The sequence below is a fragment of the Scyliorhinus canicula genome, chromosome 6 (genome assembly GCF_902713615.1).
Source record: "Scyliorhinus canicula chromosome 6, sScyCan1.1, whole genome shotgun sequence".
In the NCBI taxonomy this organism is placed as follows: domain Eukaryota; kingdom Metazoa; phylum Chordata; class Chondrichthyes; order Carcharhiniformes; family Scyliorhinidae; genus Scyliorhinus; species Scyliorhinus canicula.
The window spans coordinates 57,869,625-57,893,278 of NC_052151.1; the positions used below are offsets into that span (position 1 = coordinate 57,869,625).

At 42.8% G+C, this 23,654-nt stretch overlaps 1 protein-coding gene across 1 annotated transcript in view; it reads right to left on the reverse strand.

Annotated features, from left to right (window-relative positions):
• ibtk (inhibitor of Bruton agammaglobulinemia tyrosine kinase) overlaps nucleotides 1-23,654 on the reverse strand; it is a gene marked incomplete at its 5' end in the record, with an annotated part of 101,482 nt that overhangs the window by 47,514 nt on the left and 30,314 nt on the right. Inside the window, 8 exon segments of the mRNA XM_038801016.1 lie at nucleotides 2,921-3,038; nucleotides 5,235-5,336; nucleotides 9,816-9,912; nucleotides 14,802-14,839; nucleotides 14,935-15,017; nucleotides 17,116-17,202; nucleotides 17,707-18,312; nucleotides 21,440-21,620. Of these exon segments, the coding sequence (XP_038656944.1) occupies nucleotides 2,921-3,038; nucleotides 5,235-5,336; nucleotides 9,816-9,912; nucleotides 14,802-14,839; nucleotides 14,935-15,017; nucleotides 17,116-17,202; nucleotides 17,707-18,312; nucleotides 21,440-21,620 (1,312 nt within the window).

Genomic DNA, 23,654 nt, shown 5'->3' on the forward strand with positions numbered 1-23,654 from the left:
ATACCAGACTCCGATACATCTCTTCAGACTCTACTACGGTGCCTTTCAAGGGCAGACTCCCACTTTACCAGGCCTACAAGCTGGCTAGGCTGCCCAATATTACAGTTATGCAGAACCAGTAAGACTCTTTTTTTCTGCCCACCAGACATGCTAATGAGACCCAACCCTCAAAGATCTATGTTTTCAATCAATATCATCAGTCACTGGCACATTGCTGCAAAACCACACAAAGACAAGGGGTGCTATCGACCCCATGACCTCTGCTTCGACCACCAACTCCACGCCCCTCAATTCACTGTGTATAAATTTCTAAAAGCCTGCATCCATATAAATTATCAGACCTTTTATAATCTTAAACATCTTTATCAAATCACCCACAATCACCGCAATCATACTTTTTCAAATAAAAACAGGAAACTCTGGAAAACCTCAGCAGGTCTGGCAGCATCTGTGGAAAGAGAAACGGAGTTAATGTTTCGATTCTGTCTGACTGCTTTAGAGATGATGTTGAGATGCCAGCATTGGACTGGGGTGAGCACAGTAAGAAGTCTTACAACGGGGCAGCATGGTGGCACAGTGGTTAGCATTGCTGCCTATGGCGCTGAGGACCTGGGTTTGAATCCCGGCTCTGGGTCACTGTCCGTGAGGAGTTTGCACATTCTCCCCGTGTCTGCGTGGGTTTCACCCCCACAACCCAAAGATGTGCAGGATAGGTGGATTGGCCACGCTAAATTGCCCCTTAATTGGAAAAAATAATTGGGTTCTCTAAATTTTTTTTTTTTTTTTTTAAAGTCTTACAACACCAGGTTAAAGTCCAACAGGTTTGTTTCAAACACTAGCTTTCGGAGCACTGCTCCTTCCTCAGGTGAATGAAGAGGTTTGTTCCAGAAACATATATATACACAAATTCAAAGATGTCAGACAATGCTTAGAATGCGAGCATTTGCAGGTAATTGAATCTTTACAGATCCAGAGATGGGGTAACGCCAGGTTAAAGAGGTGTGGAATTGTCTCAAGCACGGACAGTTGGTAGGATTTCGCAAGCCCAGGCCAGATGGTGGGGGATGAATGTAATGCGATATGAATCGCAGGTCCTGGTTAAGGCCACACTCATGTGTGCGGAACTTTCGCTGAGCAGAAACTTATAGCCAAGTTCCGCACACATGAGTACGACCTCAACCGGGACCGGAGATTCATGTCGCATTACAGTCATCCCCCACCATCTGGCCTGGGCTTGCAAAATTCTATCAACTGCCCTGGCTTGAGACAATTCACACCTCTTTAACCTGGGGTTACCTCTATCTCTGGATCTGTAAAGATTCAATTACCTGCAAATGCTCGCATTCTAAGCATTGTCTGACATCTTTGAATTTGTGTATATATATATATATATGTATATATATATGTTTCTGGAACAAACCTCTTCATTCACCTATGGAGTAGTGCTCCGAGAGCTAGTGTTTGAAACAAACATGTTGGACTTTAACCTGGTGTTGTAAGACTTCTTACTGTGCTTCAGAGATGAAGAGAGGTGGAAATGTGATGGATTTTATGCTGTTGAAGAGAAGGTGTAAAAGAGATGAAGCAAGGTAGGTCAGGAATAGGTTGGAGCTCAGAAGAGATTCCACAGATTCACCACTCTATGGGTGAAGAAATTTCTTCTCGCTCAGTCCTAAAAGGTTTACCCCTTATCTTCAAACTAAGACCCCTAGTTCTGGACGCCCCCACCGTCACAAACATCTTTCTGAATCTACCCTGTCTAATCCTGTTAGAATTCTGTAAGTTGCTATGAGATCTCCTTTCAATCTTCTAAATTCCAATGTATATAATCCTAACCGATTTAGACTCTCCTCGTATGACAGTTCCATCATCCAAGGAATCAGCCTGATAAACCTTCACTCCACTCCTTCCATAGCAAGAACATCCTGCCTCAGAAAAGGGCATCAAAACTGCACACAATACTCCAGGTGTGGTCTCACCAATGTCTTATACAATTACAGTAAAACATCTCTATCCCTACTCAAATATTCTTGCTATGTGTTTCTTACAGTAACTACACCAAAATCACTTCTTTGGCTGTAAAGCATTTTTGAGATGACTGATGATCATGAAAGCCACTTTGATCCTCAGAATTATTTATTTTAATGTCATGTACATGGCTCGATACCTCTCCTTCTATTTCCAAATCATTAATATATACAGTGAAAAGTAATAGTCGCAGAACAGAACCCAGTGAGACACCACAACACTCTTCCAATCACCCTCAGAAATTTCCCTTCATTCGGTATTCTGTTTCCTCCTTTCCTATAATTTTTTAATTCAAAATGTCCGATTAGTTTCCTAGGCTTTCTGAAAATTCATATAGAATGCATTCTCACTATCACCTCCTCAAAGAATGTATAATGCGCACATATATATTATGAGTTCCTCTTAAAAATATTTAAGACAGCGAATCCTACTACAACCCTGATCTATCAGTTTCATAGTTCTTATAGTTACAAAAATAACTCAAAAGAAGCACTAAGCTGCATATTAATAGTGGTAATAGTAGTTAGAGAATTCTCAGAGAATCTAAATAACAAAATGTATTTACATAGAGTTTATTGTGTAGTAGATCTTGGCATCCTTTGCAAAGGGAGATGATAATACAGTAATCATACCTCAATCAGAATTTAAGAGGCTTTTGAAGTGAGGTAAACAAGGCAATAGGGGTTTTGGAAGATAGCTACAGGAGGATTGCCTGCAAGGTTGGGCTCCAATGGTAGAATAGAAGAGCATGAACAATATCAAATTGACTAATGAATCATATATTCATTTTTCATGTCCAATCTGTAGCCTCATGAAAAGGTAAAAACAGACTATTTATAAAAGAAATTTGAATTCGAAAAGAAGTAGCAAATCAAGAGACAATTGTTCTTACCTTGCTTCAAGCAAAGCTGTCATATTTAGACCAATGAACTGTAGACAGGACAGTTTTAACTGTTCAGCATTGTACATTGCCGCAAACTCCAAAAGTTCTGAAGCATTTTTCAAAGTTACTGAAAACAGATCATAATGAAGTCTGTTCATGTTCAAGCAGACATAGCAATACAGTACAAGCTATTAAAGTCCCTCAAATCTTTTCTACCATTCAAAAAGATCACGAATGATCGGCATCTTAATTCCATTTGCCTGCTTTTGCTCCACATTCCTCAATCAATCTCCCACTGTTCCTACTCTTTCCCCCCCACCCAAACCCAGGTCTTCCCCCGTTGTTCCTACTTTCCCCTGCTCCCCCACCCACCAATGTCTGAACCATCACTCGCTATTCAAACTTATCGTCTCCCTTTAAATTGTCCCTTTAAACACCTCCTTTACAGCAGCTGGTGCTGTAATTGGGTGGCGGGGGGTTCTTTCCCTTCTGTGCATCAGTCACTTTGCACCGATGGAGCCAAGGGCATGTTTTGCTGCTCCCGTCTCACCCAGCCTGAGTGAGGAAGGTTGGGCGAGACAGGGGCTTTAGAATTTCAATGACAGCAGTCCCTCCAGAATCACAATCCGCCAGTGATTGCCACTCTGAGGAAGTTACGGGTCACAATTTCTACGAACTGGAGGTAAGGTCATGTGCTGATTATATTACTGAACTAGCCATCCAGAGAACATGAATTCAGAGCAGTGTGAGATTTCAATTCAAGTTTTAAAAATCTAGGAATTAAAAAGCTACCAATCAATAAAACTAGTCACCAAGCCATCGGGTTGCCATTAAAACCAAACTAGTTTACTAATATCCGTGAGGGAAGGAAACCTGGAGCGCTTACCCAGACTGGTCTATATGCGACTCCAGCCCCACACCATGAGTGTTGGCTTTTAACTGCCCTCTGTAATGCTCAGGCAAGACACACAAATCTATCAAAAATTGCGAAGAACTGCAGTGGTTCAAGAAAATAGTTCACCACAATGTTCTCAAGGCAATTAGGGATGATTGTAAATGAGAGCCTCGTCAGCTGTGCACACACCTAAGAATTAATTAAAAAGTATATCTAAAAATAATCGAGTTGCAAAATTTCAGATCATACAGCAAATTTAATCTAAACAATATTGTTAGAGCTTTACTAATCAGATTTGGAAACCACAGCTGAAGGCTAAATGGGAGGAGGAACGCGGGGAGCAGATAGAGGACGGGACTTGGGCGGAGGCCTTGGAGAGAGTCAACTCTTCCTCCTCATGTGCGAGGCTTAGTCTCATCCAATTTAAGGTGCTGCACCGGGCCCACATGTCCGGGACTAGGATGAGTAGGTTCTTTGGGGGTGAGGACAGGTGCACCAGATGTTCGGGGAGTCCTGCGAACCACGCCCATATGTTCTGGGCATGCCCAGCACTGGAAGAATTCTGGAAGGGGGTGGCGGGGACGGTGTCGAGGGTGGTTGGATCCAGGGTCAAGCCAGGGTGGGGACTCGTGATTTTTGGGGTTGGGGTGGAGCCGGGAGTGCAGGAGGCGAAAGAGGCCGGGGTCCTGGCCTTTGCGTCCCTAGTAGCCCGTCGAAGGATTCTGCTACAGTGGAAGGATGCGAGGCCCCCAAGCGTGGAGACCTGGATCAGTGACATGGCGGGATTTATATCAAATTTGCCCTGAGAGGATCAACACAAGGATTCTAAAAACGGTGGCAGCCTTTTCTGGACTTCCTGGCTCAGAGATAGGTAACTGGGTCAATAGCAGCAGCAACCCGGGGGGGGGGGGGGTGCATTATTGTAGTGTTTATTCTGTAACTTTATAGTGTGTTAATTTGCGTTGTTGTTAAAATGCTGGGTTGTTCATGGGGATGGGGCGAATGTATATGATTGTTAATATTATTGTTATTTTCGGTATTTTACTAAGGTGCGTTATTGTTGTATAAAATCAAAATTTCTCAATAAAAATTATTTAAAAAAAAAAAAAAAAAATTTGGAAACCACTACATGGCAGCTAAGATGTGCAAGTATTTTGGTGATGTCAAGCTGTCATGTATGTTATTTGTACTACAGTCTGTTAAGGGATCCCTTTGCAAAGTGCTCGGTCTTGATTTAGTACCTCTTAAACATGGATGCTGGAAGAGTATTGCTGAAAAGAGGCATGTTGCCAAAGGGTCATGTGCTGGTTATATTACTGAATGAGTAATCCAGAGATCATGAGTTCAGAGCATGAAAAGCTTTGACAATATGTCTCTTTTCAGCAATATTCAAGTTCTTTACTACAAAAAGTAAGTGAAGAACCTCACATTTTTCTGTAATAGCCACTTCACAAATTTCCTTGAGACGATTGATCAGAAACTGATCGGCCACCACGAGCACATTACAAATAAACTCCACATCTGGCGATTCTATCAGAAAAAATAAATAATATAGTCATTTGTATTCTCCATCAATACCAAAAGTGTCAGCAAACTTCAGCATAATTGAGAAAATTCTTCATATTGACAATTCAAGTTGATTATTCAGAGCTTTTCATGGTGCATGAAAGACGCTCCAAACAGTTCTAAGAGCTACTGATACGAACTTTTTAAAATGTCTTTAACTTTTATGTGCATTTCACTCACACACCAGGCAACAGAAATAGAAAAAGCCAATAGCTCCATCAAATGTTACTGTGGGGAGGAAAAACCTTTTCTTTTTAAACTGGATGGTATATTCCGCTTGAAACTAGCTCAGATTGATACACTCTGCTAACTGCAAACACCACACATTCAATTATTTAGATTCACCTTAGCAGATTCATCTTAGCCCAGTTTGATTTGTCTATGAACCTACAATAGAAAAACAGGGGCAGCAGGGTAGCATGGTGGTTAGCATCAATGCTTCACAGCTCCAGGGTCCCAGGTTCGATTCCCGGCTGGGTCACTGTCTGTGTGGAGTCTGCACGTCCTCCCCCTGTGTGCGTGGGTTTCCTCCGGGTGCTCCGGTTTCCTCCCACAGTCCAAAGATGTGCGGGTTAGGTGGATTGGCCATGCTAAATTGCCCGTAGTGTCCTAAAAAGTAAGGTTAAGGGGGGGTTGTTGGGTATAGGGTGGATACGTGGGTTTGAGTAGGGTGATCATGGCTCGGCACAACATCGAGGGCCGAAGGGCCTGTTCTGTGCTGTACTGTTCTATGTTCTAGGTAACCAAGCAGCAAAACTGATAATCTTACTCAGAACTGGCAGGGCTGACTACAGTGGAAAAGAAAGATGTTGCAGTGAAGTGTTCTTCAAGTTGGTACAAAAATGGTTTGTGCTTGCCGCCAAGGCAGGGAACCCTAAATACCAAATTTTAATTTTAAAAACCTATCATGGCATGAAAGCTTACAATTTCATAGAAAGCAAAGATGTTAAGAGCCCAAATGAGATGCTTCAAAGAGCCATCCAAAGAACAATTCAAAGGGAACTATCCCAACAGGCAGCATGAATTTCACCCAGAAAAATTGTTTCATTTTAGGTGCCAGTGTTTGCTGTACAAGGTCAACTTTAGATTGCAAACTCAGCACATTTCTTTAACAAAAAATTCATCACTTAAACAGTGACTGAGGCTAGTATGTTTAAACCAAAACTTTCAATGATGTTGACTCATTATATTGGTCACAGGCCAAGTTGCCATCCAACTATCTGAATTAACTGGCCATTCTTCAAGAATGAGCCCAGTGAGTGCTGGTTGGCTGTGTTTCCTCAAAAGGCATTATAGCATAGCAAGATCCTGCCTTCACCAAATAGTTTTGCCTACAGACTGGGACCCTTTTCCTGTATGGCTTAGAACAATTCACTGAAGCAGTAACAGAGTGGGTAGATAAAGATACTTCAGCAAGTGTAATATAATTTAATTTCAAAAAAGCCTTTGATTAAATCGCAACAAGTGGAGTCAGGGGACAAGTATGGACAGCAAACTGGCTCCAAAACAGAAACCAGAGTAGAGATTAAAGGTAATGAGTTAGATTACTTTGCTTTTCAATCCTAGCCCTGTGGCAATGTCAGTCCACATAAATCCTTGCTGGAAGCACAGTTGTTCACTATTTACAAAACAATTTGCACTTGGGAATTGAAAATACAATATTTCAAATTTGCAGATGACACCCAAATTGAGGGTTTAATTAATGCAGAGGAAGACAAAATAGAATCTAGGCAGATATTAATAAACTTGCAGAATGGGCATGCAATTGATAACAATAAATGCAAGGTAAAATATTTTGGTAGGAATAATATGGAGGCCACATACTTGGAAGTATCCAAATAGGGGAGAGGAACAAAGGATCTTGGGAAAGCATAGCAGGCTAATAAGCCCATTATAAAGCAGACAAAGCACAGTGATTCATTTTACAGGGCTAGGACTGAAATGCAAAGAACTTTTGTTAAAACTGCAACGAACCTTGATTGGACCACACAGTATTTATTGTCAACAGTTCTGATGATCTTGTTATAAAACAGGCAGAGGCACTGAACATAAGAACAGAAACCAAGAACAGGAGTAGAGCATTCGGCCCCTCTAATCTATTCTTTCATTCACACAATTGTGATCATTCACCTCAATTCCATTTTGCTACCCACTCCCCTTTATTTCCTGAGAGGTTAATATTATATTGAGTATATTCAATCATGATACATCCAAAACTGTCTGGATTAGAGAATTTGAAAGACTTATAAACTCCACCCTTATCCCGAGCCCCCATTTTCTAGATTCCCCAGCCAGAGGAAATAATCTCTTGTGCCTACCCTGTTAAGCCGCTTCAGAATATTGTATGTTGTAATGAGATCGCCTCTATCTTTCCAAACTGGAGAAGGTGCAAAAGGCACTTAATTAAATGACACCAGAACTGAGTGGTTATACTGGTCAGGAAAGAGTATCCAGGCTGAGTTTATTTTTTCTGCGAGGGAAGACCGAGGGATAACCTAATGGAGGGCGTGCAAGATTAAGGAAGGGCTTGATAAGGTAGATGTTATGAAAATATTTCCCACTTACAAGTGAGACCAGAATTAGGGTTCATAAGTATAAGATACTGACTAATAATTCAATAAGAAGTTCCACAGAATCTGCTTTACACCGCCACATTTGTGTCTTTGTTATTTAGTAGTTAGACCAACATTTATTGCCCATCCCAAATTGTCAGAGTTGGTGGTGGTGAGCAGCCATCTTGAACTGCTGCAGTCATCTGGTTTAGTTAAACCCACAGTGCTGGTAGGGATGGGGGAATTCCAGGATTTTGACCCAGCAACTGTGAAGGAATGGCGATGTAGATCCAAGTCAGGATAGTGTGTGGCTTGGAATGGAGCTTGCAAGTGGTTGCATTCTCAGGCATCTGCAGCCCTTGTCCTTATCGTTGGTGGAGGACACAGGTTTGGATGGTGCTGTCAAAAAGAGCCTCAGTGAGTTGTTGCAGTGCATCTTGTAGATGGTACACACATTGCCACTGCTTCGGTAGTAGAGGAAGTGAATGTTAAAGGTGCTGGATGGAGGCCAATCACGCAGGCTACTTTGTCCTGGATGGTTTCAAGCTTTTTGAGTGTTGGAGCTGCTTTTTGAGTGTTAGAGTTGCAATCATCCAGGAAAGTGAGCACATGCCATCACACCCCTGACCTGCATCTTGTAGATGGTTGAAAGGCTTTGGAGAGTCAGGTGGCCAGTTATTCTCTGCAGAATTCCCAGTCTCTGACCAGCTCTTGTAGCCACAGTATTTATATGGGTGGTCCAGTTCAGTTTCTGCTCAATGTTAAACCCCAGGAAGTTGTCAGTGGTGGTAATGCCATTGAATGTCAAGGGGAGGTGGCTACATTCGCTCGTTAAAAATGGTCTTGCCTGGCATTTGTGTGGGTGAATGTTACTTGTCATTCATCAGCCCAGACCTTCGTTCATACGGCCTAGCTCCTCCTCATCCCTGCAACCTCCTATTACGCTACAATTTTCTGAGATACCTGCATTCCTCTAATTCTGAATTCTTCTGCATCCCTGATTTTAAGTGCATCACCAATAATGGCAGTGTCTCCAGCCACAAAGCCCCTAAAGCTCAAATTTCCTCCTTAAATCTCTTGTCCGCCTTCAAGACACTCCTTCTGGCAGCTTGGGGGAGGTGGTGGTATAGTCGTATTGTCACTGGACTAGTAAACCAGAGTAATGCTATGGGGACCCAGGTTCAAATCCCACCACTGCAGATGGTGAAATATGAATTCAATAAAAATCTGGAATAAAAAACTCTAATGATGTCGATTGTCACAAAAAAACATCTAGTTCACTAATGTCTTTTAGGGAATGAAATCTGCAGTCCTTACCTGGTCTGGCCTACATGTGACTCCAGACCCACAGCAATGTGGTTGACTCTTAACTGCCCCCTCAAGGGCAATTAGGGACAGGCAATAAATGCTGGCAAAGTCTGCGATGCCCACATCCCATGAACGGATTTAAAAAATCTTTCCCAATATCCTGTAATAAACAGTTTGGTTTCAAATTTCTTTTTGATAACACTCCTGTAATGAGCCCTGGACATTTTACTACATCAATGGCACAGTACAAGACAAGTTGTTGGTGATGAGTATGGTTAGAATATGGAACTCGCTACCACAGGCATTGTTGAGGTTGCCAGCATAAATGCATTTAAGGATAAGCACAAACAAGAAAGAACTAGAATGATATTTTAACGTGTTTAGATGAAAAACAGTTGAATGAGGCTCAGAGGAAGCACAAACGCTGGCACCGATCTATCCCTGAAAGCCTGTTTCCGTGCTGGAACTGATTTGCAACACCTTGCACTCAACTACTGACAGAAGGGATTAAGAAAAGCGAGGCTTGTAAAATAATTTACATAATTTAATATGATTTGCAAATCATGATAAATGGAATTCTGACCTTTAACAGCTGGAGCTTCACCAATATAAATATAATCCAAAATAACCTCCAAAATGTCAGAATGGATGGGCATTTCCAATGCTGTGCAACAAGAAGCCTAAACACAGAAAATGCAGAGGTGGATGGTCAGGGGTAGGAAGAAAAAAACAATCAGGTCAACTTTAAAATTAATCATACAGGATCATGTTTACTAAACTGGGCAGGCAGCACGGTGGCACAGTGGGTTAGCCCTGCTGCCTCATGGCACCAAGGTCCCAGGTTCGATCCCGGCTCTGGGTCACTGTCCGTGTGGAGTTTGCACATTCAAGCAGGGTTTGAGGTAATATCAGGTAAGCTCTTCCTTTCTTTTTCTTTTTCTTGTTTTTTTTTTAATCTAGAGGTGATGTCAGGGAAGGCAGTACAATGCTCCTCCTGCAGAATGTTTGAGGTGAGGGACGCCGTCAGTGTCCCTGCTGATTTCATCTGTGGAAAGTGCACCCAACTCCAGCTCCTGAAAAACCGTGTTAGGGACCTGGAGCTTGAGCTGGATGAACTTCGGATCATTCGGGAGGCAGAGGGGGTCATAGATAGGAGCTTCAGGGAAGTAGTTACACCAAAGACTGGAGATAGATGGGTAACTGTAAGAGGGACTGGGAAGAAGCAGTCAGTGCAGGGACCCCCTGCGGTCGTTCCCCTGAGTAACAAGTATACCGTTTTGGATACTTGTGGGGGGGACGACTTACCAGGGGTAAGCCATGGGGTACGGGCCTCTGGCACGGAGTCTGTCCCTGTTGCTCAGAAGGGAAGGGGGGAAAGGAGTAGAACATTAGTAATTGGGGACTCAATAGTCAGGGGCACAGATAGGAGATTTTGTGGGAGCGAGAGAGACTCACGTTTGGTATGTTGCCTCCCAGGTGCAAGGGTAAGTGATGTCTCGGATCGTGTTTTCGGGTCCTTAAGGGGGAGGGGGAGCAGCCCCAAGTCGTAGTCCACATTGGCACTAACGACATAGGTAGGAAAGGGGACAAGGATGTCAGGCAGGCCTTTAGGGAGCTAGGATGGAAGCTTAGAGCGAGAACAAACAGAGTTGTTATCTCTGGGTTGTTGCCCGTGCCACGTGATAGTGAGATGAGGAATAGGGAGAGAGAGCAATTAAACACGTGGCTACAGGGATGGTGCAGGCGGGAGGGATTCAGATTTCTGGATAACTGGGGCTCTTTCTGGGGAAGGTGGGACCTCTATAGACAGGATGGTCTACATCTGAACCTGAGGGGCACCAATATCCTGGGGGGGAGATTTGTTAGTGCTCTTTGGGGGGGTTTAAACTAATTCAGCAGGGGCATGGGAACCTGGATTGTAGTTTTGGGGTACGGGAGATTGAGAGTATGGAGGTCAGGAGCACAGATTTGACTTCGCAGGAGGGTGCCAGTGTTCAGGTAGGTGGTTTGAAGTGTGTCTACTTCAATGCCAGGAGTATACGAAATAAGGTAGGGGAACTGGCAGCATGGGTTGGTACCTGGGACTTCGACGTTGTGGCCATTTCAGAGACATGGATAGAGCAGGGACAGGAATGGTTGTTGCAGGTTCCGGGGTTTAGGTGTTTTAGTAAGCTCAGAGAAGGGGGCAAAAGAGGGGGAGGTGTGGCGCTGCTAGTCAAGGACAGTATTACGGTGGCGGAAAGGATGCTAGATGGGGACTCTTCTTCTGAGGTAGTATGGGCTGAGGTTAGAAACAGGAAAGGAGAGGTCACCCTGTTGGGAGTTTTCTATAGGCCACCTAATAGTTCTAGGGATGTAGAGGAAAGGATGGCGAAGATGATTCTGGAAAAGAGCGAAAGTAACAGGGTAGTTGTTATGGGAGACTTTAACTTTCCAAATATTGACTGGAAAAGATATAGTTCGAGTACATTAGATGGGTCGTTCTTTGTACAATGTGTGCAGGAGGGTTTCCTGACACAATATGTTGACAGGCCAACAAGAGGCGAGGCCACATTGGATTTGGTTTTGGGTAATGAACCAGGCCAGGTGTTAGATCTGGAGGTAGGTGAGCACTTTGGAAACAGTGACCACAATTCGGTGACCTTTACGTTAGTGATGGAAAGGGATAAGTATACCCCGCAGGGCAAGAGTTATAGCTGGGGGAAGGGCAATTATGATGCCATTAGACATGACTTAGGATGTGTTGGTTGGAGAAGTAGGCTGCAAGGGTTGGGCACACTGGATATGTGGAGCTTGTTCAAGGAACAGCTATTGCATGTTCTTGATAAGTACGTACCAGTCAGGCAGGGAGGAAGGGGTCGAGCGAGGGAACCGTGGTTTACCAAAGAAGTGGAATCTCTTGTTAAGAGGAAGAAGGAGGCCTATGTGAAGATGAGGCATGAAGTTTCAGTTGGGGCGCTTGATAGTTACAAGGAAGCGAGGAAGGATCTAAAGAGAGAGCTGAGACGAGCAAGGAGGGGACATGAGAAGTCTTTGGCAGGTAGGATCAAGGAAAACCCAAAAGCTTTCTATAGGTATGTCAGGAATAAAAGAATAACTAGGGTAAGAGTAGGGCCAGTCAAGGACAGTGGTGGGAAGTTGTGTGTGGAGGCTGAGGAGATAAGCGAGATACTAAATGAATACTTTTCGTCAGTATTCACTCAAGAAAAAGATAATATTGTGGAGGAGAATGCTGAGACCCAGGCTATTAGAATAGATGGCATTGAGGTGCGTAGGGAAGAAGTGTTGGCAATTCTGGACAAGGTGAAAATAGATAAGTCCCCGGGGCCGGATGGGATTTATCCTAGGATTCTCTGGGAAGCCAGGGAAGAGATTGCTGAGCCTTTGGCTTTGATTTTTAGGTCATCATTGGCTACAGGAATAGTGCCAGAGGACTGGAGGATAGCAAATGTGGTCCCTTTGTTCAAGAAGGGGAGTAGAGATAACCCCGGTAACTATAGGCCGGTGAGCCTAACGTCTGTGGTGGGTAAGGTCTTGGAGAGGATTATAAAAGATACGATTTATAATCATCTAGATAGGAATAATATGATTAGGGACAGTCAGCATGGTTTTGTGAAGGGTAGGTCATGCCTCACAAACCTTATCGAGTTCTTTGAGAAGGTGACTGAACAGGTAGACGAGGGTAGAGCAGTTGATGTGGTGTATATGGATTTCAGTAAAGCGTTTGATAAGGTTCCCCACGGTCGGCTATTGCAGAAAATACGGATGCTGGGGATTGAGGGTGATTTAGAGATGTGGATCAGAAATTGGCTAGTTGAAAGAAGACAGAGAGTGGTAGTTGATGGGAAATGTTCAGAATGGAGTTCAGTTACGAGTGGCGTACCACAAGGATCTGTTCTGGGGCCGTTGCTGTTTGTCATTTTTATAAATGACCTAGAGGAGGGCGCAGAAGGATGGGTGAGTAAATTTGCAGACGACACTAAAGTCGGTGGAGTTGTAGACAGTGCGGAAGGATGTTGCAGGTTACAGAGGGACATAGATAAGCTGCAGAGCTGGGCTGAGAGGTGGCAAATGGAGTTTAATGTGGAGAAGTGTGAGGTGATTCACTTTGGAAAGAATAACAGGAATGCGGAATATTTGGCTAATGGTAAAATTCTTGGTAGTGTGGATGAGCAGAGGGATCTCGGTGTCCATGTACATAGATCCCTGAAAGTTGCCACCCAGGTTGATAGGGTTATGAAGAAGGCCTATGGTGTGTTGGCCTTTATTGGTAGAGGGATTGAGTTCCGGAGCCATGAGGTCATGTTGCAGTTGTACAAAACTCTAGTACGGCCGCATTTGGAGTATTGCGTACAGTTCTGGTCGCCTCATTATAGGAAGGACGTGGAAGCTTTGGAAAGGGTGCAGAGGAGATTTACCAGGATGTTGCCTGGTATGGAGGGAAAATCTTATGAGGAAAGGCTGATGGACTTGAGGTTGTTTTCGTTAGAGAGAAGAAGGTTAAGAGGTGACTTAATAGAGGCATACAAAATGATCAGAGGGTTAGATAGGGTGGACAGCGAGAGCCTTCTCCCGCGGATGGAGGTGGCTAGCACGAAGGGACATAGCCTTAAATTGAGGGGTAATAGATATAGGACAGAGGTCAGAGGTGGGTTTTTTACGCAAAGAGTGGTGAGGCCGTGGAATGCCCTACCTGCAACAGTAGTGAACTCGCCAACATTGAGGGCATTTAAAAATTTATTGGATAAGCATATGGATGATAAGGGCATAGTGTAGGTTAGATGGCCTTTAGTTTTTTTTTCCATGTCGGTGCAACATCGAGGGCCGAAGGGCCTGTACTGCGCTGTATCGTTCTATGTTCTATGTTTGCGTGAGTTTTGCCCCACAACCCAAAAGATGTGCAGGGCAGGTGGATTGGCCACGCTAAATTGCCCCTTATATGGAAAAAATGAACTGGATACTCTAAATTTACTTATAAAAAATATTTACTAAACTGGGGCAGGAGACTGAACATGTATGTGCAGTTAACACACTTGTCCAGATGTTTATACTGGTACATCGACAAAACACGTATGTGCAGTTACCACACTTGTTTAGAAGTTTATTTTTAATTAATTAGATGGGATGGAGGAACAAGTGTTACTAAAAGGAGCAACACAATGCAAATTTGTGTGAACTGTGAACCTAAAACAGTGGCGTTTCTTTAACTGTTCAGTTTTTCAACTTCAGCAACATTAACTAAAGTGTATCAAGAAAAAGTTAGTTGGAGTACAGTTTTATTTCATGATCCAATCACACGTTGCATATTGAAATCTTCCCTCCAAATTCAGATTATAAATAGAACATTAGCACAAGGTATGTTCCACTCTTTTTTAGTGTAATCATTTATCCATTTTATTATGCAAAATACTTGTTCTGAAAAATGGTTAAACTTGAAGCACTGAAAGACACTTGTTGATCAGAGCATTTTTACTTGGAATTTCTAACAATTCAAAGCTATATTTCTCACTTTCGACAGTGTTTAGTACAACTAGGTTTAATTGCACAATAAAGCACAATTTATAAGTACCTCAATCCAGGCATTACTCAGCATTCTGTGAAAATATTCTGGGGAATAAAGAAATATAATTCATAAATATTTCTGAAAAGAAATATAAACAAACATATAAATAAACATGTGTCAAAAAGATGAACATCTTTACCAAGTCTAGCACACAGCACACATTTGTGGCAGACAAATTCTTTTCCATCTTCTGATCGCAAAGTTACGTCACACAAATAGGAACTAATGGGGAATAAAGCAAAGGTAGGAATGAAAGTTTGCTTCTGGCAAGATCTATATAATGGAGATTTTAAAAATTGGGTTTCTGGAAAAAGTCATGGAGATTTTTTTTAAATCACAATGAAGTTAAATGGTTATCAACTTTTTACAACAGAGGCAGGTATAATCAGAATAGTTACGATGGTTATAAACATAAAACGCAACACTTTACAAGCTTTTTATGAGATTTGTTTCCTTCCTATCCTATATGCTTGGGTTTTGTTCCATTTGCCTTGGCAGCCCTTTGGTGGTACCTCAAGCAACTATTCTTCAAATGCTAACCTAGGCAGTTAAGTGCTTTCTGTTTATATGGTCATATAAATCATCTGCATCTCGCAGAGCTGATCTCAGCCGAAGTAATCGCATACTTGCCAGCAAAGGTAAATGACTGGCAATGAGATGTGCAAAGTCAGACTGCTTTTCCATCTCGTGCGTAGGAACCTCCCAGCTGTGAACATCAGCTAACTCAGCACAAACCAGAAGAGAATATGTGCTTGTGCACTTGTGCAGATTAGCACCATCACCAATAGAAGCTTAATGTTTGGTTCATCACAAGACATCTAAATCTAATAAAAATAGATACCTACAATGCTGTTACTGGAAAAAAAATTGGAAAATACAGAAAATATACTTAAAAGTATAAACTGACATTTAATACTTTACTTTGAATTTGTTTTTCAATTTTGGCATTAAAATTAATTACATAGAAACAAAAGAAATATTTGAGAATAGTAATTCATCTCTGATACATCAAGATTTCCAATAAATATCTTTCTGGCTATCACTATTCTTGAAAATTGTTTACTTGCATGATCTAGGATACTTGGGATTCTAGGAACTATATTTCCGTTCCTACCCTGCTGTTGGCTCAAAAACCTGGAATGACCTCTGAAACAAAACTGTGGGTGTACTGACACCACATAGATTGCACCATCTTCTCAAGAGCAATTAGGGGTGAGTAACAGTCATTTTCAAATTCGGGGTCGCAACCCGGCAGAGAGTCCATGGGCGGGAGTCAGGAGGGTCGAAGAGCCATCAATCGCAGCAACCAATTGCGGGAATTGATGCGCAACCGCCGCAGCAGCCGGTTTTTTTAAAATGCCGGCTGTGACCCGCTTTCAGAACGTGGGTGCACTGCGCTTGTGTGCTCATTCATCAGTGCTCATACCCGGAGCCCAGTGAGAAACACCGCTTCTTCTGACGTCAGTGCGCTGACCCAGGAGAAGATTGTTTTTATTCAATGCAGTCTTCTTGCCCGAATTGATGGCACAGTACAGGTCATCATGCACCCCGAACACTGACATCACGTTCCTCCATTTTCTCAGCAGCAAACAAGCAACAGGACTGTAAAATTTTAAATGGATCATTTTGTAATAAGGAAGAGAGGGGCAGAGACACAAACAGGCCAGGATTTCAAAACTAAACCTGCTGGAAAACGTGGCTCAGGCGAATCCACAGCTGGACAAAGCAGTGGTGGTATGAACTGCTCAGAAGAGTCTACAACAGGACAAAGCAGTGGTGGTGTGAGCTCCAGGACCTCTGATGAACAACACATACAGAAATGTAACATTGAATGACAAAGCAAGTGAGATCGTGAGGACCAAGCAGGCTCACCTGTCGCATTAAAGGTAAGTGAAAATGGTGAGTCACGAAAGTCAGCCGACGTGGATATCGAAGGTTGGCCGGTTGGTAAAAATGGTCCCCGGAAAAAAAGTTTGAAAAACGCTGGTGTAACAAATGCTGGACTTACCAGTGAAACACGCATCTCATGAACAAATAAAATTCAAAAGTAAAGTACTTGCAAATCATTCTCACATTCCTTTTTTTGACTAATAGCCTAATTTTCTTCCACCCATGGAGGAATTAGAGTTAGGGTGTCAAAGATTCTTGGATATTCAATGTACCAAGTATGCTACGGTTAGGAACAAAGCAAAAATAATAAACTTTGCAAAGGAATATATACCTTAACGCTAACATAAGAGCATTTTACGGCATTTAAATTCAATGAACAGGTTTTAATATTATTTCCTTAGATTTTTGAAGAGATAAATACAGTACCTACCATTTCTTCTGATTGAACTTCAATTTGCTTCCACCTTTCTTATGCACAACTTTTATCTTCCAATTTTCCAATTTGACCCCATCTAATCTGCAAAGTACAATATTTAAATTGCAATGAAGCATCAAATTACACAATGTGACTTGTAGTAGAACAGCATAGTAATTGTATTTCTAGTTATTAGTTGACCTTTGAACTTACTAATTCAGAATTAACCAACAATTGAAGCTAATTTTCCTCATCCTAATCCACCGAAGAGAATGCATTTTTTGGAGGACATTCAATGTCAGTCACAATAAACAATGCTATGCAAATTAAACTACCCCCTGAAAATTAGGTGGGTGATGCTAATATTGGACCTTCTGATTAATGCCTAATCAGAGGTCCAGAATGAAAATTTACCCAGATGAGTGCCTTTCGAAGGCCTGGAATGCAAAGAAATCAAAATAAATCAAAATCCTGTGAAAAAAGGAAACCTGTTCAGAAATAATGGAGGTGAGCAATGCATTCTTCTACAAAAAAAAATAAACTTCTAACGTCTATTAAAAAATATACAAATTGCACTCCGAATTGGGCTTCTCCCCCTAGTCTTACCTTGCAGATAGACTCGCAAGACCAAATTTCTTTGCCGTAGCCTGCAGCAATTTAATTGGATTAGCCTCTTCATTAAGTCCTCTGGTCTTTTTGCTGCTCTTACTTTTGGTCTTCAGATTTTTACATGGCTGGTTTTCATAAACCTCAGATGCAGATTTTTCTTTTACTTCTTCACAAAAGCTGAACTTTTGCATAGATCCTTCCAATTTGGATATCAGTGGATCTTGATAAGTTTCTATTTTATCTTTGCAGTAGATTTTTGGTTTGTAGCCATCAGTTAGCAAATCACAGGTATTTGTATATATAAACTGCAAAATATAGGCAAACATGTCGGTCTGAATCTTATCCAGAATGTACAGGTCACACCCCACTGCATCACCTTCCTGAAATTGGGCATCGGGGATCTCAGTGTTTTTACCATCAGGAAAGAAAAGCTTTCGAAAATAGTCGGATCGCATGGCCAGGATATACTTATGACTGGGAAAAATCTGATTGCCAACTTGACATGTGACATCATGGATACTGTCAGTTTCAGTGGCCTCCCTGAGTAGTTCGCTGAAGTCTTCATTAAAACTTGAGGAAGACACATTTGGAATCTCATTTAGGCTATAAAAAAAAGTTAAACATTCTGTGAAAGGACAAAAGTACAACAAGAACACCAAAATAGGCAGTACAACAAATGGTAGCAGAATGCATGTGACTACAAGAGGGTGGACAAGTTAACAAAATGAGCAAATATAGTTCAATATGGAGAAATGAGAATACATTTATAGGATAATGAGACTGAAGGGGAAAGGAAAGCTTAAGCAGAATGAGTTAAGGGTGTTGGTGCATACATCTCTAAAAAGGTATAAATACACTCAGACTAAGCTATAAAATACAATGGGACAAGGGGTTTTATATATATATCGAAACAGTTAATATAAAAACAAGTAAGTGATGTTGAATTTTTACAAAAGGTTAGGCCATATTTGGAGCAGAGTGTGCCGCTTTTTCCAGCCCTTTACAGGAAAGATATTAAAGCCACAAGAATATATCAGAAAGACTTGAAGAATTTGTGGGCAGCACGGTAGCACAAGTGATTAGCACTGTAGCTTCACAGCACCAGAGTCCCAGGTTCGATTCCCCGCTGGGTCACTGTCTGTGCGGAGTCTGCACGTTCTCCCCGTGTCTGCGTGGGTTTCCTCCGGGTGCTCCGGTTTCCTCCCACAGTCCAAAGATGTGCAGGTTAGGTGGATTGGCCATGATAAATTGCCCTTAGTGTCCAAAAAGGTTAGATGGGCTTATTGGGTTACGGAGATAGTGTGGAAGTGAGGGCTTAAGTGGGTTGGTGCAGGCTCAATGGGCCGAATGACCTTCTTCTGCACTGTATGTTCGACGTTCTATCTGGAGAGAAGGCAGGAGAATGAGGATGAGAAAAATATCAGCCATGATTGACTGGCAGAGCAAACTCAAATGGGCAGAGTAGCTTAATTCTGCTCCTCTGTCTTATGGTCTTTCAGACAGGTTTTGGGGCGTCAGGATGTTAGTTACTCGCCATAGGATTCCTAGCCTTTGACCTACCCCGGTAGCCACAGTATTAATGTGGCTAGTTCAGTTCAGTTTTGATCAATGATAACCCCAGGATGTTGATTGTGGGGATTCAACGATGGTAATGCCATTGAATGTATAGGACGGTGGTTAAAAATTCTCTTGTAGGAAATGGTCGTTGCCTGGCACTTGTGTGGCATGAATGTAACTTGCCACTTGTCAGCCCAAGCCTGGATACTGTCCAGGTCTTGCTGCATTTGGACATGGACTGCTTCATTATCTGAGGAGTCGTGAATGGTGCTGAACATTGTGCAGTCATCCGCAAAAATCCCCAAATCTGACCTTATGATGGAAGGGAAGTCATTGATGAAGCAGCTGAAGATGGTTGGGCCGAGGACACTACCTTGAGGAACTCCTGCAGTGATGTCCTGGAGTTCAAACAATTGACCTCCAAACACCACAACCATCTTCCTTGTGCCAGGCATGACTTCAAACAGTAGAGTTTCCCCCCCGATTCCCATTGACTCCAGTTTAGCTAGGGCTCCTTGATGCCATACTTGATGGAATGCAGTCTTGATATCAAGGGCAGTCACTCTCACCTCATTCGTTGCATTCAGCTCATTTTGTCCATGTTTGAACCAAGGCTGAGTGGACCTGAGTGACCCTGACGGAACACAAATTAAGCATCTTTGAGTAGGTTATTGTTGAGTAAGCGCCACTTGATAGCACTGTTGATGACTCCTTCCATCACTTTGCTGATGATGGAGAAGAGACCGATAGGGGTGAGGGGGGTAATTGGCTGAGTTGGCTTTGTCCTGTTTCTTGTGTACAGGATACCTGGGAAATTTTCCACATTGCCGGATAGATACCAGTGTTGTAGGTGTACTGGAACAGGTGCGGCAAGTTCCGGAACACAAGTCTATTGCTGGAATATTATCAGGGCTCATAGCCTTTGCAGTATCCAGTGCCTTCAGCCGTTTCTTGATATCATGAGGAGTGAATCATATTGGCTGAAGACTAACATCTGTGATGCTGGGGACCTCCGGAGGAGACGGAGATGGATCATCCACTCGGCACTTCTGGCTGAAGATTGTTGCGAAAGCCTCAACCTGGGCTTTTGCACATATGTGCTGGGCTCATTGAGGAAGGGGAGACTTGCGGAGCCTCCTCCTCTAGTGAGTTGTTTGATTGTCCACCACCATTCACAGCTGGGTGTGGCAGGGCTACAGAGCTTATATCTCATGCGTTTGTTGTGGAATCGCTTAGCTCTGTATATTACACTACTTATGCGGTTTGGCACACAAGTAGTCTTGTGTTGTAGCTTCACCAGGTTGACACCTCATTTTTTGATATGCCTATGTTGCTCCTGGCATGCTCTCTGCACTCTTCATTGAACCAGGGTTGATCCCCTAGCTTGGTGGTAATGGTAGAGTGAGGGATATGCCAAGCTAGGCCATTTCAGAGGACAGCAAGTTGTGGGTCTGGAGTCACATGTAGGCCAGGCCAGGTAAGGATGGCAGATTTCCTTCCCTAAAGTGAACCAGATGGGATTTTGCAACAATCGACAATGGTTTTATGGTCATCATCAGTCTTTTAATTCCAGATATTTTATTGAGTTTAAATTCCATCACCTGCTTTGGGCTATACACTGCGGGGCTGCTAGCCAACACCCCCCCCCCCCCCCCCCCCCCAACCACCACCAAACGGAGGATCGGTGCAGCTTTTGGCCTGTTTTTCTGGCGTAAAACGCCATTGTCCCCATGCCAGCATCAGCACTTAAGTCATCAAATCGGAGAATCCAGCCAGCGTCTTCACCAAAGAGTAAAAACGGGAAGGATGGGTCAAATCCCATCCTTATTAGTTATGCAGTGTATTAGTCTTTGATTTATACATGATATATTTATCCCCTTCAGAATAAGAGTCTCAAAAACCTAAATTGCCAATTCTTCCCCGTCATAGTTCAGTCTTGTATGCTATTTTAAAGACAGTACATAACACATAATTTTGAGAAAAAGTTGAATTTTGAAACCAAATTATCACACTTCATTATCACCAGCTATGTTAAGACGTAGTAATTAGAATTTTCACAATCTAATGGGCATTATGCAGAAAAACACACGGTGAGGGGATTTCCTTCCGTTTGGTTTTTGCTCCCTGTAAATGTAAATCATCTACAGTTATTTGGCATAAACTAAATGCTTACCTAGTTTTTGGGTCAGATTGTAAAATAGCAAAGTTGCGTCCATTCAAATCCGTGGTAACAGAAACAGCACGATGAACACAAGGAAGCTTTTCAAGTTTAATCCTTTCATACAAGCTGTTGCTCATTCCAGCTGCGTTAACAAACTGACCCAAAGGATTTTGCAGAATGTTGGGCAATTCCTCTAATAAAAACAGGAAAACCAGTTCAAGCGATAAAGTATTTCCCTGCCAAATCAGAGTCTAGATTCAAACCAGTCAGATTTACTTAGTGAAAATGCAGGTATACAAATTCCACTGGAAAAACAATATGTTTGCATATTTGAGATGTGCATTATGCAAATTTTACAAAGTCACAGCTACAACTATTTTTTGGTGCGTGACGAGTTTAAATACCATGCTAGACATTTTTAATTTTAAATAGGAGGATGACAATATTCTTACAAGTTACATTACAATATTATAACGGGTATCCTTTTCCACCAAGGACAGAAAATAGTTACCCAAAGCACTGAAACAATCTTCTGTGGTCGATATCAACTTCCAAAGTGGAAACTTCAAATAGGGAATCCAAGTGAGAGACCAACAATAAATCAACCAGCCTATTTTTAATAATTCATACTATTAGTTTCCCACCACTAATGTAAAAACAAGAAAAACAAACCTAAAACTATAACCACCCAGACCACCAACTATCATTGATGAAAATTATAAAAGTTTGCAAGTTAAACCGTCAAAAGCCCATCATTTAAAGCGGTGGTGTTTCATAATAAATCATTTTATTTTGCAAAAAACATGTATATGATTGATACAGCATGTTCCAGAGAACATTGTTTCATTATTAAGTTGTTTAAAAATTTCTACCAATTTCTTCGTTTTAAGTACTACGGCATGGTAGCAGTGGTTAGCACTGTTGCTTCGCAGCGCTAGGTCCCAGGTTCGATTCCTGGCTTGGGTCACTGTCTGTGTGGAGTCTGCACGTTCTCCCTGTGTCTGCTTGGGCTTCCTCAGGTTTCCTCCCACAAGTTACGAAAAACGTGAATTCTCCCTCCGTGTACCTGAACGGGCGCCGGAATGTGGCAACTAGGGGCTTTTCATAGTAACTTCATTGCAGTGTTAATGTAAGCCTACTGATGCCAATTAAGATTATTAATTAATTGCAAACATCAGGCGACTGCTAAATGTAATATTGACCCCCATCTGGGGAGAGACCACTGGACGTGATTGTCTCCCTGGATGCTGAAATGGCCTTCGACAAGAATCGAATGGAAGTACCTCATTGAGGTGGTAGAGCAGTTTGGGCGAGGGATGGGGTTCCTCATGGGTGAAACGCCTGTACAATGCCAAGCTGAGCGTTGGAACCAATACCACCTGCTCTGAATAGTTCCAGCTGCACAGAGGCACAAGGTAGGGATACCCTTTGTCCCTGCTCCTGTTCGCCCTGGCAACTGAACCCCTGACAATCACCCTGCAAGATGCAAAAGGCTGGAAGGGCATCCACAGAGGAGGCAGAGAGCACAGATTCACACACTATGCGGATGACCTGCTTCTCTACATCTCGGACCGACAGAGCGGCCTGAAAGTAATCATGAAGTTCCTGGAAGAGTTTGGAGCCTTCTTGGCTACAAACTCAACCGGGGCAAGAGCGTGGCATTCCCAGTGATCCTGAGCGGGAGAGGGACTCAACTGGGAGGTCTACCATTCCAGGATTCCTAAGTAGACACTTCAAAGGAGGAAAAATATGGGAGGCCTGGCCCTACCGAACCTGCAGTACTACCACTGGGCAGCCAAGAGGGTGAGGGGATTGGTACAAGAACCTAACATGGAATGGATGAGGCTGGAGGAGCACCCTGCAAAGGAATGATCCTCCGAGCAATCGCCACGACAGTGCTCCCACAACTGCAGACTGGCTGGCAGACCTGTCGGAATTTCTCCACCTGGAGAAGATCAAGTACACCATCCGAGGGTCGGACGGGGCTTCCACAAAGTGTGGGGGCTATTCATCGGCCTGTTCCAAGACCTGTTTGAAGCCAATAGTGACTCGAAAGAAAAGGGGGACGGGACTCAGGAGAGCAGACAAGAGCACACATAATGGACGGCACAGTAGCATAGTGGTTAGCACTGTTGCTTCACACCTCCAGGGTCCCAGGCTCAATTCCTGGCTTGGGTCACTGTCAGTGTGGAATCTGCACGTTCTCCCGTGTCTGCGTGGGTTTCCT